Source organism: Ruditapes philippinarum, unplaced genomic scaffold (assembly GCF_026571515.1).
Source record: "Ruditapes philippinarum isolate M1 unplaced genomic scaffold, ASM2657151v2 ctg7245_1_1_1_1, whole genome shotgun sequence".
Lineage (NCBI taxonomy): Eukaryota > Metazoa > Mollusca > Bivalvia > Venerida > Veneridae > Ruditapes > Ruditapes philippinarum.
The window spans coordinates 103,037-121,319 of NW_026860005.1; the positions used below are offsets into that span (position 1 = coordinate 103,037).

Consider the following 18,283-nt stretch of genomic DNA (forward strand, 5'->3'; position numbering starts at 1 on the left):
ATTTAATCATTTCGATAGTATATACATTTTTTTCTGAAATGCAAATAATTCGTTATATATTTCATAATGGAACTGTTATGCATTTTTTTTGACAAACCTCATTTAGTTGTTTATACTTATTTACATATGGATGATTAATGGTCAATATAGAAACAAAACAATTAGCTGAAATTTACCAAATATTTCCACTATTCGAGGATAATGACTGACTCGATCAACATTAATAAGGGAATAATTTAACTATTTAATTAACGCCCTTACAAGGGCTATATCTACTACATCATTTAACTATCTAACGCCACAAGGGCTATATCTACTACGATGAATTTATAACATAAAACATTTAAATGAAATATCAATGCTAACATTTCTGCAAGGTATAAATATAAAAACAATTATAATATAGTTACTTACCCAATCTTACAAATATTTCGTTGGTTTTTTCCCTTAAAGCAGTCCATAATAAGAAATGATTCTGTGTTACATTGGATAATCACTTCTTGTTTTGTTGTTTTCATATTTGTCTAATTTACTTTATTTAGATTAATGGAGAACTTACGGCTGGAGAAAATATTGCAGATAATGGCGGAAGCAAGGAAAGCTTTAAGGTATAAAACAAATACAAATATATATACAAATGTATAAAGGTTATATGTCCTTCGGAGATTTAAGGGGTTATTACTGCAGGTATACAAAGAATCAATTTGAAAACATGTTTTGAAATTTAATTTCACTTAGACAGACTCCCAATAAATATTTGTTTAATGTTACATCACTTTATTTTCCCTGTAATACCAGTGCTGACAATTTACATTCATTCTTGTTCTATACAGAAAGTACTAACGTGCTAGTAATTGTACTAAAGTCTAGTTCACGGAAATGGAAACAAATCATACATGAGTCAGTGCTGTATAAGTATACATGTATTAGTCTTTTTTTAAGAGCCTTGTTACCATGTAAACAGTTACTCTCGAATTAGATAATCGTGTCTGTACTGACAGCCGGTATGTGATTCTTATTATATGCTCGAGCCATTTTGAAGAATCCCACACGCGCCGGGGGATTTACTGTGATTTCTACATTTGATTTGTATATCCAAAAGTAATTTCCGCCCTGTATAGACGCTAAGGATAAATTCTTATTATACATTCCCGATCTAAGAGTAAAATTCATCCAAACTATTATTGATGTAAAAAGGAGATTAAGTGATTTAATGAAGTAGTATTTAAGACGACCTTATTGCTTAAATAGCCTTTAACATGTATCAACCACCACTTTGGACAAATCACTTGTAACACATGTTACCTTTTACGAATACGATCCTATTTGCAAACAGGACTGTAAAAGAAACTGTTACAATTGTGATTTGTAACGAATATGATCCGACAATGCTACGTTTGACTATATTCTGCCTTTTTTTTAAACCAGGCATATCGTAATTGGGTAAAAAGAAGCCGGCAAGGTATAGAAGAGCAGAAACTACCTGGGTTAGATTATACACCTAACCAATTATTTTTTCTGAATGAAGCACAGGTGAGAAGTTTTTTTCATGAAGAAAAATACATATTTATTTATAATTAAATTCTTGTATTCATCATATTATATGTCAGTTATTTTGTTTTATTTGTAATCTTTATATATCTTTAAAAGTTGGAATAAAATACAAAAGTTTGATTCCCGACCTTAAATTAAAACAAATCTTTTATTTAGACTGACGTGGATTAACTGATAGCTTTATCTGAACAAATCTGCTGTAGTACCGTTACCTGCGATCACCTATCAATGAGTTTGTAAAGGAAAATATGTCCCTGACTAACCTGAAAACCCCACCGCGTTACTAACACATATGCCAGACACATCTAACTTCAAAAACTTCTTCATTCACTTTTTCATGTTTAAAGTCTGACTACTGCTTAAGCCGCGTGCTACGGGCGCGCTGACGAGAATAGGCCTGCAACTACCACTACCGTCCATGAAAGCGCACCCTATCTCTCACACCAATCACGTCAACTTTTTCTACCCCCCGGCCGAAACCGGCGGCGGATACTAAAAATTACATGCTCCTCACGTCCCGTCGACCTTCGTCCTCCGCTCTACTACAATTGCCTGTTCTCCCATGTGTCTACATCGCTAGTACAGACAGCTTTATGTGCACCATTCGATCCTCACAATATGCTTGACCACCCTAGCCACACTTCAACCCCACATCCTCTCAGCATAGCTAGGTATAAATGTTCTTTCATTCGGCTTCTTTAAAGAGGCCAATAGTATAAAGAAAAAAAGACCACATTATTTGACGGAAAAATGTTCCGTCTAACCGCGACATCGTACTGTCCTTTTCAGTGTTTCTCCCTTTAATCAGCTCAACCTTCGTCTCACGGTATATACTGCATATTCTAGATTGATTTCCGTTACATATTGTTAGTCCGCGACTCAACATAAATAGTAAATTACAAGTGGGAACCAAATACGCAGCTACCTGGCCAGAATATCGCGCATGCGCTGAAATTCATCTGACCATGTGCGCAAGGTGAGTAGTCAAATTACTTATGTGTTTCAATATGTTGAACTAACTTTATATATCTACTCTAATCGATTTATTTTTATAAATAAGATACATAAAGAATAGTGTCTTTTCTCTAATGCATGTGTTGTTGCAGACATGAAAGTAATACATGTTGTGCGTCCGTTGCGGGCCAAAAAATCTCCACTGCGTATCTTTTAGTGGTAACCGTGTAGACAACATTTGTAAAATGGCGGACGTGTTGATTGACCTGATAGTGTTAATTTTGTATTTTACTACTTTTAATCCTCTGCACACTGATTTTGATATCTGTTAAGATGGTATCTAGTGATTAACTTTGTGGACTCAAACTGTCTGTTTCTGTCATGGGTCACGGGATTCTTACAGTACAGTTTCAAAAGAGTGTGTATTTGCAATTGATAATTTGTCTTCGTACCGCGTTGTATCTTATACTATATAAACAAACAATGCACCTGTCTTCGTGGCTTACATAATAATGCACCGGTTATCGATTATGTAACTTAGTCTAGATGTTTGTGTAATTCAACTTGACTACATCTACATATCATAAACTATTGTACTAGCTAACATTTTAAAATTCCTACGGCTACTTTTTATTACTATTATACTGACTTCAATACATTTTAACTGAGTTGCTTGTGTTTCTTTACGATAAAATTCGTGCCTACTCTTGAGAAGTGGTCCACACAGCAGAACTACAAGGCGGACGTATGCATGAATACTGCAAACGAACAAGCATATCAAACCAGACACTACTGGAAGACAAATTAAATATTCCGTGAAGAACTTAATCATATTCATTCATTTAGCTATCACTTTATGCTTCTGTTTTTAGCGCCCAAAGATCATGTCAACAATCCTGTGTCTCACTTCTACAGCTAAGGAAGATACCGTATACTAAAATATGCTTACCTGAAGTAAGTAATCTTATCGACCTTTTTTGTAAACAATCGAGGTATAAGTAAATCTTAATAAAGCTCTCATTGTTTGCAATCTTAATACTTATTCACTTAATATATCCATAAGTTATATACAAATAAAATAAGTGCAAAGAATAACCGTAGTATTCTTGCTCCCAGGTCCTTATTTTCTTCCCCACCAATTCTGTGAAAATTTTAACAAAACCAGAGTCGGATTAGTTTAAATGAATATCGCGGTAATATGGCCAATGACGTGGTGCTCTATGACCTATTACACCTTAGACATCTACCATGTAACGTATAACTCCACCCCTAACAGACTGCTTTACACAGTTAAAAATTAACTTGAAATCGAAAGGTTCACAATATCTTTATTTTGGAGAAATTAAGCTTGCAGCTGTGAAAACATCATTGCTCATTTCATGGATTTAATTGGATTATGATTAGAGATAAGTGTCTATATTTTTTGTTATTGAAAGGAAATGCTCGCTGTGAATACACTCTAGAATAAGAGTAACTAGACACCAACATCAATGATAATGTAGTGATATCTTTCATTTAATTTTCAGTACTATGGATATCCATTTGTTCTGGTGTAGATTACCTGGGTTACCTAGAAAAATGAAATGGCCAGTAAAAGTGAAAGAATGGGCATGATGACAAAAGCACTTGTCTACTGTAGGTCTGATGATGCATTGTAAGTTTTTTTCATTATTCTTCAATTAATGATTATGTATTCATCTTTCTAGTAAGCTATCACATATATTAAACCTACTCTCTTTCAACTTGCTTTTCACAATTATTAACTGATGGCACATATCACATTCAACTTGATATATGAAGATGAGGAGTCAGAGCCTTGATAACGTTACCGTCTGCATGTAGCATTTTTTTTACATGGAAGTATTTTTGTTTCAGTTCCAACACACTTGTGAATATTATTCGTAATTTATTTGTAGCTTTAGTATTACGAGGGATCATATGGTATCTTTTCCTGGGCCATTTGAAACATTACAAAACATAGGCATTGGTATAGTACCAGTTGTTAGCTACAGTACGCACATCGCATAACTTTCCCAACGCACACCCTACCCCGCGATTTTGCTCAAGCGTGTTCACCATATTTTGAACCCCCAAGAAAGGGTTTTCACGGTGATAAGCGGCCTCAAACATGGTGGTCACGGACACGATGTGTTGAGGTGTTCATTCGCAGTGATTTCACTGTGTTCTTTTTCTGTAAAAATCAACTCACCTGCCATTCCAGTGTAATTAAAAAAAATAATAATTAAAATCCATTTAAAAAACCTATTTTTAATGCTGCCTGATGGATCCGATTTTGACAAACATTGATTAAAAAAAACGAAGACCAATACACACACACAAACTATTTTGACTCGCACTAAAATAATTGAACTAATAATAATCCGATGAAAATATTTTCTTTTCACTTGATGTTTACGTGAGCAATTATTAAAGACATGTATAATCTTTTCTTCACAAAAATGATCGGCGAATGTCAAAGTTAGCAACCTCTTTGATTTCGGTTGAGTAAAGTCGCAGCGTCTAAACAATTCTTTTGAAGTGTCGGTTATAGGCACCTGTAAAAAGGTCAACTTGTCTATTTATTAGAATCTACATGAATTTATATTTTCAGTTGTGTTGTGCATACAATTTAACATTTTTCATATATAATTTGCTTGGCACAAGTTTGATTAAATTAATATAAATTTATGCGAGTGTTTTAAAAATTGTGCATTTTAGCAGTATGGAATTCAGGCAATCTTGAGGGATAACTCATTTATTTTATTGTTAATAACTATGTAGACTGTCAAAAGTTGATGGATTAAATCTTTATAAATCAGAAAGGTAATTTTTAATCACCCATTTATATCAAATTCTGAAGACTATTTTGTTTGTCCGCAACATATTTACACAAAAACGCGCATTCTCATGCATATTCGGGTAGCTGAATTAACCAGTTTTAGGGGATTTTCGAAAAATTATTTTACATGATTAAAAAGATCATTAGTCAAGACTTGTTGTTTTGTATTATTTGAGCCTTCACAAGTCTGCCATACAAAAATGAGAATAGAGAAACGCGATATTCACACATTTTCTTTAGCTTCCCAGCGTTTGTTTTGGCTTGGAACAATTACAGTATTATGAATTAAATAAAAGTGCGAAAACAAGGTAATATCTAAACATAACTTAACCTTTTTTTGTGCTTCAAAGCTGATGAAACCACAGTGGAAATATTATGAAAAATATTTGTTGTTGTTAAAAAATATCGAATGAACACCGAGAATCATCGTGTGGGGACACCATGAACCACTGTGTGCACACTTCAGTGTCCTCTAAGATATCTGATCGTATCCGTGACACTGTGATTGAACATGCTCAATAAATTTTCGTTGCAGTGTTCGCATGGAAAAGGGAAGTTAACGCGATGCGCATACTGTATTACTGCTTTGTTTCAAACCTTTACTTTTGATTGTTCTCATTGCAGTTAAATGTAAGAAAGTTCTAAAATAGCTTTTGTTATAGTTACAAACCTGGGTTGTCACTAGGTATTTTTCTTGGAAGGCTTATTTTGAATTAAAAGTTATATATTTAATTAGGGGTGTGCAATATATCGCAATATATCAGTTATCGCAATATATTCTCTGACAATATAATATTGCAATATGATTTTAAAATATTGCAATATTTCAATTGCATTGTTAGAATGATGTCTAAAACATGGTTGAATATTAGCATTTAAAGAAAGAAAGGAAAAAAATCTTGCAAAAAAAAAAAATGTTTACTTAGCTCATTTCCGGTCTTGTTACAGGATTTTTTTACTTAATTTGTTTTTTATTTTACTTAAAAACAAGTTAGACCTCAGTCACATAAGGGGACACAAACATAAAACAGGAATAGCTTATTTAGTGTTCAAATATTTCATTTCCATGATTTCTATATGGTCACAATATATTGCAGTATTTATTAAAATATCGCAATATATCGCAATACCATTTTGTCTGGCAATACTCAGGCCTATATTTAATAACATAGAATAAAGAGTGTTTCCTTGTTTCGTGGCAGTCATTTTGGCATCCAGCCTCCTATTGACAACCCGAGTTAACTGTTATAATTGCTTGATTCAATGCATGAAAAATGTTCTGAATTATACATTCCTGTACAGATATTTTAAAATGCAGATGCCTACTGTATTAATTAATTTTTATTGATGTCATGTAAAGCAAAAGGTTGTTTAAAGTGAGCTTACTGCTATTGCCATGTACATTATGTGTCATTAAGGTGTTGCTTTAAAAGCAAATACATTTTACACCACAGGCTTAATTGAAACCAAACTTGAAGGATCCTTAGGTGTTCCCCTTTAAAAAAAATCAAAAAGTTAAATTTATTGATCTTAAAAGAATAAAATTATCTCTCAGAAGCCACAGGGCTTAAACTTAAGATAATTGTACATAATAGTTTAGCAATATCTTGCACAACACATGGTTGTCATTTCATTTATCTCTGTAATTGGCTTAGTTAACTTAAGAATCTGTATGTATGTGGTTTTAGTCATAATTATAAATGTAATGTTCAAAATTCATCTTAGAATATGACCATAAAAAATGAAAATTTTTAAATAAATTAAAAAAAAAATTCTGACAAAAAGGATTTTTGTTGTCTAAATACTTTCATGTAATGAATCATGATAAACATTAAGGCTTGAAATGTTACTTTCTGGTTTGAAGTTGAATTACCATTGAACAATTTTCTTCTCATTTAGTTTGCCTCCTTACTGTTTAGCTTACAAGATTATCATGTAATCTTCTGTTTTTTATATATATTTAAGACTCTTTAAAGAAGAAAAAAACAACTCTAAAAGCTTTTAAAGAGGACATAGACTGGGCCTTGGCTGAAGTCTTGAATGGTAAGTAATTTGCTTACCACAGTACTTTGAATGATCAGAATGATCTGATCATGATCTTTTTTTTGTGACATTGTTTTATCGTAATTAAAGATTTGCATGCAGTCTTATAATTAATTTTAACAAAAAAGAGTGTAGTGAATTGAATCTATAATCTTGTGTCATTCTTAAATTGTAATTGTTTATGTCGATATAGACTATATACTATATCCTTTCTAATATACCAATATCTTTACACTGCCACAACCATACTCAGCCACATTACATGAGTGACAAGATTCGGAGATTCCATATGAAAATGCAATTTTCCGGCTGTCAATCTCTTATAAAATGTTCGCTATCTAATGCGTGTCTTTATGGCCTCAGAAACAAGTCACAATAGTCGAAATGCCACAAAGATTAGGACAGTCATTTAAGCAAGAAATATTTAATTTTACCAACATTAACCATCATAAGAACAAAGAAACTATGTCTTCTATGGCCTCAAACTTAAATGGCAACAATAATGATGGACAACGAATGTACTAACCTAAGACTATCATGAGCACTGGGATAAACATCTCCATGATACTGTCTTATCACCAATATATTGTTGTTGTCATCCTTTCTAGCGCAAACCAACAGAGTTGAGGAGAGCTGTTCAGATAATACAAATGACCACCCAATGTTGTGCACATGCACAATCCGAAGCAGCAAGAACTATTGGATGCGATGATGCGTGCGGCCAGGAACTCAAGATAATCAAGTCTACACGTTGACGACAATAATCTGTGACAGTGACACAAAGAACCGGTAAATCTCTCAGACTCGATGCGTTGTATTGAGCTAATGTTACAACATTCAAAATCTTAATCATTGTCCTCCAATATTGCAACTCTATCAGTCGTATGTAAGGTATAAAGTGACCAGCATTACCATACATTTTTTCATGATATGACTGCATCTATGATTGGCCTTGCGATTAAAAAGCCACCAACTGAGCACATGATTGCCTGAAGATCCATTGCAATTGCACATCAGATATTTTAAACTAAAAAAACATACACTCCTGCATTAATGTGTCTATAATGGCCTTTAAAAAACTTGTCACATATAGATGGATAAGACTGGAAAGTATGAAATGAAAGGCAGGTTTCATTTTACAAATTATTCCGTTCTGTAATAATATGTCTTCTGTGGCTTCTAAGACAAGTCACATAATGATAGACAAAGTTTTCAAAGTGGATTGAAGATTTCTTTATTTAATTCATTTATTCTGTTGTTGTCTTTCAGCAAACACATTTGTGGTGGAGAGTTGTTCAGGTGATTATGACATGAATGATTGTCACATGGAAATACAAAGCAACAACTTTAGTGGTAACATACAACATCAACGTTACAAATCTGTTGAAAATGATAACTGTGGTGAGTTTCTGTTTTTGATTTGCAAACATTGATCCCATTTTTTCATTTTTTACATAAAAAAAATATGTTTATCTGTTTGCTGAGTGAAAAAGTATAAATTATATCTTAAATATTGTGTCTCAAAAAAAAAGTATTTGGTGATACATAATACAGTGTGTGTTTAAGTTTACAATACATTCTGAATCTTGAGTGTCTTCTTTGGCCTCTAAAATAAGTCACATGAAGATGGACAAGATAGCAAGATCATGAATAGAATTTATGTTTCATTTTACAAGTTATTCTAAATCAATGTGTCTCATAAAGCTACAATAAATTGGCCACATTATGATGGACAAGATTTCAAAATAAGCATGGAATAAAATGCATATTCAATTTATTAACACCAATTGTTATTGTCTTATAGAAATCAAGCAGAATGAGGAGAGCTGTTCAGGTGATTCAAATGATGGCAATGATGATGACATAGAAATACAAGACAACACGTTTGTTGACAGAAATGATGGTGACATGGAAATTCAGGAGAACAAATCTGTAAATGACAATGATGGTGACCTTAAAATTCACAACAAATTTATCAACGACAATGATGGTGACATGGAAATTCAGGAGAACAAATCTGTCAACGACAATGATGGTGACATAGAAATTCAGGACAACAAATCTGTCAATGACAATGATGGTGACCTTAAAATTCACAACAAATTTATCAACGACAATGATGGTGACATAGAAATTCAGAACAACAAATCTGTCAATGACAATGATGGTGACCTTAAAATTCACAACAAATTTATCAACGGCAATGATGATGACATAGAAATACAAGACAACACGTTTGTTGACAGAAATGATGGTGACATGGAAATTCAGAACAACAAATCAGTCAATGACGATAAAGTTGACATGGAAATTTACATCAACAAATCTGCCGATAGTAATGATAGTGACATAGAAATTCACGACAAATATGTCACCAGCAATGACAGTGGTGAGTTAATGTCTTTTAATTTGAAAGCTTATTTTTTTATCCTTCTTTTACTTTCATAATAGCCTATTAATCTAGTAGTTGGGAGGGAGAATTTTAAATTTGTCTTCAATATATTGTGCCTGTTGTTTGGGTTTTAAGGTTTAGGTTTTATGGAACAAACACATACCAATATTTGTGCATTTAATGAATAATATTTGAAAATGATATGAAATACAGTGTGTGTTTAAGTTTACAATACATTCTGAATCTTGAGTGTCTTCTTTGGCCTCTAAAATAAGTCACATGAAGATGGACAAGATAGCAAGATCATGAATAGAATTTATGTTTCATTTTACAAGTTATTCTAAATCAATGTGTCTCATAAAGCTACAATAAATTGGCCACATTATGATGGACAAGATTTCAAAATAAGCATGGAATAAAATGCATATTCAATTTATTAACACCAATTGTTATTGTCTTATAGAAATCAAGCAGAATGAGGAGAGCTGTTCAGATGATTCAAATGATGGCAATGATGATGACATAGAAATACAAGACAACACGTTTGTTGACAGAAATGATGGTGACATGGAAATTCAGGAGAACAAATCTGTCAACGACAATGATGGTGACATAGAAATTCAGGACAACAAATCTGTCAATGACAATGATGGTGACCTTAAAATTCACAACAAATTTATCAACGACAATGATGGTGACATGGAAATTCAGGAGAACAAATCTGTCAATGACAATGATGGTGACATAGAAATTCAGGAGAACAAATCTGTCAATGACAATGATGGTGACATAGAAATTCAGGACAACAAATCTGTCAATGACAATGATGGTGACCTTAAAATTCACAACAAATTTATCAACGACAATGATGGTGACATAGAAATTCAGGACAACAAATCTGTCAATGACAATGATGGTGACCCTAAAATTCACAACAAATTTATCAACGGCAATGATGGTGACATAGAAATTCTAAACAACAAATCTGTCAATGACAATGATGGTGACCTTAAAATTCACAACAAATTTATCAACGGCAATGATGATGACATAGAAATACAAGACAACACGTTTGTTGACAGAAATGATGGTGACATGGAAATTCAGAACAACAAATCAGTCAATGACGATAAAGTTGACATGGAAATTTACATCAACAAATCTGCCGATAGTAATGATATTGACATAGAAATTCACGACAAATATGTCACCAGCAATGACAGTGGTGAGTTAATGTCTTTAAATTTGAAAACTTATTTTTTTATCCTTCTTTTACTTTTCATAATAGCCTATTAATCTAGTAGTTGGGAGGGAGAATTTTAAATTTGTCTTCAATATATTGTGCCTGTTGTTTGGGTTTTAAGGTTTAGGTTTTATGGAACAAACACATACCAATATTTGTGCATTTAATGAATAATATTTGAAAATGATATGAAATACAGTGTGTGTTTAAGTTTACAATACATTCTGAATCTTGAGTGTCTTCTTTGGCCTCTAAAATAAGTCACATGAAGATGGACAAGATAGCAAGATCATGAATAGAATTTATGTTTCATTATACAAGTTATTCTAAATCAATGTGTCTCATAAAGCTACAATAAATTGGCCACATTATGATGGACAAGATTTCAAAATAAGCATGGAATAAAATGCATATTCAATTTATGAACACCAATTGTTATTGTCTTATAGAAATCAAACAGAATGAGGAGAGCTGTTCAGATGATTCAAATGATGGCAATGATGATGACATAGAAATACAAGACAACACGTTTGTTGACGGTAATGATGGTGACATGGAAATTCAGAACAACAAATATGTTGACAGTGATAATGGTGGTGAGTTAATGTTTGATAATAAAGTTTTAGTAGTGTTTTTAGTCAAAAGTATGATTGAATAGATCTGAATATGCCATGTCAACTTGCATGTTGTGAATAATACATGGCATATTAATGGGATATTTATAGCCATGAAAAAGCCACATATTGATGGACATGATTAAAAAGGGATCATAGATGTATATGCTTCGGATTTGTTAACATTATACTTGTAAACTTGGTGTTTTGTTAGCAGACATACAACACAATGAAGGATATGAATATGATCATTTTAGAAAACTGACTATTATTTAATCATTATTGTCATGATGGTCTTAAGTTATGCCCTGTATGCAAATTCAAATGCATCAATATAAAGTCACTTATATTGAAATCCATACGTTCTGACAGTTACTCATGTTTTTTTTTCAGAGTCTGACTTCAGCTATGATGATGATAAAGATGAAGATTATGTCTTGCCTTCAGACATTGATTCAGACGAAGAGGTTTGTCCAGCACCAGACATGTCAAAGTTTCTGAAGAAGCATGTTGAAACCAAGATTTTGTTTGAAAATGTTAATGAATCAGCAGATTGCCTTGGTTGCTGCTCTGTTCCAGACATCCAGAAGAAAACTGCTGCGGCCAAGAATATGTACAAGAGAGTTACTGAATCAGCAGATTCACTTGATAGTAATTGTTATGTTCAAGGCATTGGAAATGATGCTACTGTTCCCCTGGAAAATGTAAGCGATTTAGAACTGAAAAGGTTAGATGAGGACAAAATTATCAGAGATGTGAATTTAAGAAAAATTTACATGCGAAAGCACATGAAATTGTCCGGAAAGCAAAGTCAACAGATGCGGAAAAAAACTACTGAAAGAATATATAACAATTACCACTGTTGTTTTTATTGCTCTAGATTTGTACAATACATAAGCACACACATGAAAACTCACAGAAACATAGATGCTGTGCGAAACATAATGAAAATGACGAACCCAGATTTCAGTACAATAAGAAAGCTAGGAGATGATAAAAATAATCAAAAAGTAGTGGAGATGAAAGAGGGTGAGTTTCTCATTGCCCGTCGACCAAACAAACAACTACTTGGATGTTCAACAATATGGGCCTTGTCCCCATTGTAGGGAATGGCTCAACTTAATGGTTTAAAGAAGCACATTCACCAGTGTTTGAAAGGAAGCTCTGAGGATGAAATAAAAGAGAGTGTAGGCAACTGTGTCTTGAAATCCCAAGTCATGGCTGGATTTATATCTTCAAAAACCAGCAAGGTCATGAGAGAAGAAGTCTTGCCAGCAATGAAGAGAGATACTGTTCGACATGTTGTTATAAATGACAAACTCATACTAATGCTTGGAGAAAGTTGGTTGAGACGAAATGTTGACAATGTTGAAAAGAGAAAATACTATGCCAGTCAGCATATGCGACTTGTAGCAAAAATGTTGCTTGAGTTGAGAAAAATGAAGGAGTATGAGGAAGGAAATGTAACTGAACAAAATAATGATGACACAGAAACTGCACTCTGGGAGTTTCTGAAACCAGGTTGTTTTGACAAGATTGTTGATGCTTCCCTTCAAGTTTCATTGCCAGATATGGATGACATGAGTGAACTGAAAGCACCCAAGTAATGCTATAAAATTGAAGTACGATCTGAAACGATTGGTCAATATGAAGTATGCCTTTCTGATGAAAACAAACCAAGAAGGCAGAGAAGTCTCTGATTGTAAATCGTTCCTGGAGCTAATGAATTTAGAATGGAGTGAAAGAGTAACAAAGATTGCCAGGACTATCCTGCAGAAGAGAAAGTACATAGAAAGCAAAGACTTGCCTTCACCTGATGACATTGAAAAGTTGACTAAATATCTTGTGTCACAATTAGAGTCTATGGAACTGATCCCAGACAATTACATGAAAATTAATGCTCTGTGTCAAACACGCTTGATGATGTATAACAAAAGGCGTTCAGGAGAACTTGAAGTAATTAGGTAAGTGATTCAATAAGCAAGTACATTTATTACATATAGTAAGCTTAAAAATTTGTGTTCAGATAGCTTTCCTTTTTTCTAATAGGTGAACTTAAAATAATATTTTCTTTGCAAAAGATTAAATAAAAGGATACGTTAACATCCAACAATTGTCACCTTATATCAACGTTATTTTGACTTGCGCTTGAAGTGTTTCAGTAGCTTGAAATAATATATTTTCTATCACATCTCAGTCTTCAGAGTTATGCAGCCAGAAGAAAAGACCTGTCTGACATTGACGAATCTGTGGCAGCTGATCTAACAAAAGTGGAGACATACTTGCTAAAGTCTCAAGAGTTGATGACAGTTCGAGGCAAGGTAAATTTTCATATCTTTAAATATTATTTGCTTTCCTGAGAAATTCTGGTGATGAGCTTTTAGATCTTGTGATCCAAGTGAATTACCGATGAAAATTAATTGGCCTATTGCCTAAATGGCCAAAAATCTCCACTCAACTGAACATTAATACAGCTGCATAAGTAGACAAAAACAATGCCCTTCAAGGTCAAATCCCGGGCTCATAAGTGACCTTGAACTTCAAGGTCTTCAAATTATTGTATTTTGCTTGATTTTTGCTATAGTTTTCTATAACATTGTTATTTATAGATGGATTGTCTACAGACTTCACAATGCTTGTGTCAAGACCTAGAAGAACAAACTGAATTTGACCTTTACCTTTATATGACCTTGAATTTAGCTAAAATGGTGATAACTTTGTTAATAATGGACAGATTTGATTGATACTTGGACAAAAAAAAAACACTTAAGGCAAAATCGACATTTTTCTTTCTCCAAGTTTGACCATGGCCTATCTATGACCTTGACCATCAAGGTCAAATTATTGAATTAAACTATAATTCACTATAACTTTGTTATAAATGGATGGACCGTCTAAAGACTTGGACAAAACGACAACTAGGAATATATATAGTCTAGTATAACTGTTCATAATTAGTCTCTTAAGACCTGTCTATAAGTCTCTTAAACTTGTCCATAATTAGTCTCTTAAAACCTGTCCTGAATTAGTCTCCTAAAACCTGTCCATAATTAGTCTCTTAAACCTGTCCATAATTAAGTCTCATAAAACATGTCCTGAATTAGTCTCTTAAAACCTGTCCAAAATTAGTCTCTTAAAAACATGTCCATAATTAGTATCTTAAACCCTATCCATAATTAATTAGTTTCTTAAAACCTGTCCATAATTAGTCTCTTAAACCTGTCCATAAGTAGTCTCTTAAACCTGTCCATAATTAGTCTCTTTAAACCTGTCCATAATTAGTCTCTTAAACCTGTCCATAATTAGTCTCTTTAAGCCTGTCCATAATTAGTCTCTTAAAACCTGTCCATAATTAGTCTCTTAAACCTATCAATAATTAGTCTCTTTAAGCCTGTCCATAATTAGTCTCTTAAAACCTGTCCATAATTAGTCTCTTAAAACCTGTCCATAATTAGTATCTAAAAACCTGTCCATAATTTATTAGTTTCTTTAAACCTGTCCTTAATTAGTCTCTTAAACCTGTCATTAATTAGTCTCTTAAAACCTGTCCATAAGTAGTCTTATAAAATCTGTCTACAAGTAAACCTTACTTTTTTAGGGTGGAAGACCTGTACCTGTTATTGTACCCCAAGATGTGAAGGGTCCATTAGACTTCATTGCATCAAAGATGACCAGAAAAGCAGCTGGAATAAGTGAAAGCAACAAGTACTTGTTTCCAAATACTGGTGAGCAATTGAAAAATAAAGTTTTATAAGACATAATGATCAAATACATGTCTTCTAAAAATACTTACAACCATTTTTATATTAGTGCTCATAATTTTCAAAGTTGATTGTCATCTGTTAAAGAAATGATCTATTATAGCTGAAGTTGTATACATGTCATCAGTATGCAACTAATACCAAGGTTTCAGATAAAAAAGCATAAATTGTCGATGTTTATATTTCTGTTAATAACACTTGAAAAAGTTGTGAATATCGAACTAACTAAAATAATTGAATGTTTTTACCATTTGTTTGCATATTAATACATTCTGGAACATTTAATTTCGCTACAATTTCTGTTGCAAATATGTAAACAAAGTTGTAATATTGACCTTGCCTGTACATGTAATGTAAATATTTGGGACTCTTCACCTGTTGTATTTCTTTATCACACAATATTTATATGCTGTGTATCTTTGTCAAAGTATCCTATTTTTTATGTTTTTTTTTTATTTTTATGCTTTTAATAAAATCTTTTACGATGTTCTGCGTAATACACTTAATGGGTACATTTCCTTTCAGCTCTCAAGTACATTAGAGCATATGACAGCTTGAAGATTGCATGCGATTCGTGCAAGCTGAAATCGCCCCAGCGAATAACAAGTGTGGCCATGAGAAAATATACTGCTACCTTGTCACAGGTTTGTTTCAGCAGTTAAATGAATTGATACCTATATGGAAAAATGTAGAGCTCATTAGAAGCCGCAAATTGAGAAATATGACATTGCTAAAATGAAGAAGAAATTGTCTTGGCAGCATCATAAACCTTCAGTCTGTTGAGGTCTATGACATTTTCATTCTTATGAAACTTTGTCAGAATGTTTATACTGTTTAAATGATCATAGAGCTCAAAACATGGCCATGTGCATCAACCCTTAATCTTTGTTAAGGGGTTAATGTTTGAAACAGTTTTTGTCATGACCCCTATTTATAAGTTTGCAATCCAATTTCTTCCAGCTGATGAATCTTGATAAGTACCAGATGGACTGGCTGTGTCGTCACCTTGGCCATACAAAACCTGTCCACAGAGAAGCATACAGGCAAATGTCTGGTTTGATTGAGAGAGTCTATGTTACCAAACTAATGATGGTGCAAGACTTGAATTTAACCGGGCAGTTCAAGGGGCAGTCATTAGAAGATATTGATTTGAAAGGTACAGCTGTCTTTTATATATAAATTTTCTTGGTACTGGGTATATTTGCTTGCCAGCTTAGCTCAATATTTCTGACATTAAGTCTAAGGTCGTTTTTATCTCAGTGCTGATTCAGAAATCACATTTTATAACTAGTTAATTCTTTTTATAATATTGACAGTGAACAGTGCACATAATGCAGTCCTTGGAATTGACATTAAATTTTTTTATTCTAGTATATTAATTTTGTAGCATGTTCATATTAATTGCAGATTAAGTTACAGTTGGTTGGATTTATCTGCAGGGTATTATTTAATATTTTGACATATTGCTGCTAATTTAAGAATAATACAAGCGTGTATTTATGTCTCAGATATTGTGTATGGGGCAGATGAGCAGCAGGAAGGAAGAAGAGTTGATGAGACTTTAGACTCTGTTGATGGGTAAGTATATTATGTTGTGCTGTCAAGAAGTAAATTGGTAAATGTATTTTACACCTCGAAATGCTTGATGATACTGCGTGATTACTAGATGACTTTGATGTTGCTTGACTTGCAGCTTCTCTTATGGTTTTTTTTCTCAATTAAATATTTCTGAGGACTGTATCTTTAACAAAATAGATTATGAAGGACACAACATAACTAATTAGTCTGCATAAAAATCAGGCCAAGTGCATATTGTGGCATTGCTTCATGAAATCAATAATACAACTCGACATGCTGTCATTTCAACAATACATAGTGGCTTATTTGATTAGAAGGATGTTAAGTAAGGGTAAATATGTACCAAAATTGATGTAACATTGACTAGATCAATATGGTGTAATTTTTAAAGATTCTTGTATCAACTGTTTACAGTATACATGAAGACTCTGACTGTACTCAAGACAAACAGTCAGGAAAAAGAAACTTCAGTGCTATTTCCTCAGATGAAGAAGAAGATAAAGTACATGCACCAGAAAAAAAGAAAAGGAAAAAGATGACAGCTCGTCAGAGATGGACTGATACTGAAGTTGAAGAGTTAAGGACTTATTCTAAAACCTACCTTGACAGTGGAATAACTCCTCGCAGACCTGCTTGTTTAAAAGCAAAAAAAATGAGTCAGGAAAAGGGTGGTGAGATTTGGAGAAGGGCAAATCTGCACCTAATTATCAAGAAGATCAGCAATATGAACCATAAGTAAAACCACTGAGTTTAATTAAACATTGTTCATATTGCCATAAGAATTTGTCCTTTAGAATATTGTTGTAATCTTAAATACTTATTGTTGGATTTTCATGGAAATTACATATAGGTCAGTCAGCTTAACACAGTGTTTCTTTTTTTAAATGACTGGTTAAATAAGATAGTACACTTCTGTTAGCCTATTAATTTAGGAAAAGCATAGAGTTATTATAATGGGAGAGAGAGTATTACCATGGAATGTGTGCATGGTACATTGACATTGTAAATCTGAATTTTGTAACCATAATTCAACCTTGTTCCTCAGATTTTTTTGTTTACCCTTGTTTATTCATTGATCTGAAGCCATTTTCATCTAGTGTTCTTTATTTCTTTAGCCTGTTAAGGACTTGTTAGAAAAAATATAGGCTACCTAAAAACATTTATTTTTCATTGCAAATGTTGTTTTGTTCATCAACAGTTATTTTTCTCCATCTTATGAATAAAGTTATAAAGGAGGCACTCTGTTTTGTTTTGTTTCATTATGTGACATTGTGCATCATTAACCCTTCATAGTATTTATAACCA

At 33.0% G+C, this 18,283-nt stretch overlaps 3 protein-coding genes across 4 annotated transcripts in view; all 3 read left to right on the forward strand.

Moving 5' to 3' along the window:
* LOC132758598 (neprilysin-1-like) overlaps window positions 1–18,283 on the forward strand; it is a 35,732-nt gene that overhangs the window by 15,269 nt on the left and 2,180 nt on the right. For both annotated transcript variants that reach the window (XM_060750289.1, XM_060750290.1), the window contains 2 exons: window positions 543–608; window positions 1,429–1,533. In XM_060750289.1, coding sequence (XP_060606272.1) covers window positions 543–608; window positions 1,429–1,533 — 171 coding nt within the window. The remainder of the gene's footprint in view (window positions 1–542; window positions 609–1,428; window positions 1,534–18,283) is intronic.
* LOC132758599 (protein PFC0760c-like) lies at window positions 8,641–12,745 on the forward strand. Its single transcript, XM_060750291.1, has 5 exons — window positions 8,641–8,791; window positions 9,195–9,779; window positions 10,246–11,007; window positions 11,475–11,621; window positions 12,033–12,745. Exons 1-5 carry the CDS (start codon window positions 8,701–8,703, stop codon window positions 12,743–12,745), a joined length of 2,298 nt encoding a protein of 765 aa, XP_060606274.1. The 5' UTR covers window positions 8,641–8,700.
* On the forward strand, window positions 13,245–18,214 carry LOC132758597 (uncharacterized). The gene is made up of 7 exons (XM_060750288.1): window positions 13,245–13,603; window positions 13,837–13,960; window positions 15,238–15,364; window positions 15,926–16,044; window positions 16,361–16,556; window positions 16,909–16,978; window positions 17,393–18,214. Exons 1-7 carry the CDS (start codon window positions 13,287–13,289, stop codon window positions 17,715–17,717), a joined length of 1,278 nt encoding a protein of 425 aa, XP_060606271.1. The 5' UTR covers window positions 13,245–13,286; the 3' UTR covers window positions 17,718–18,214.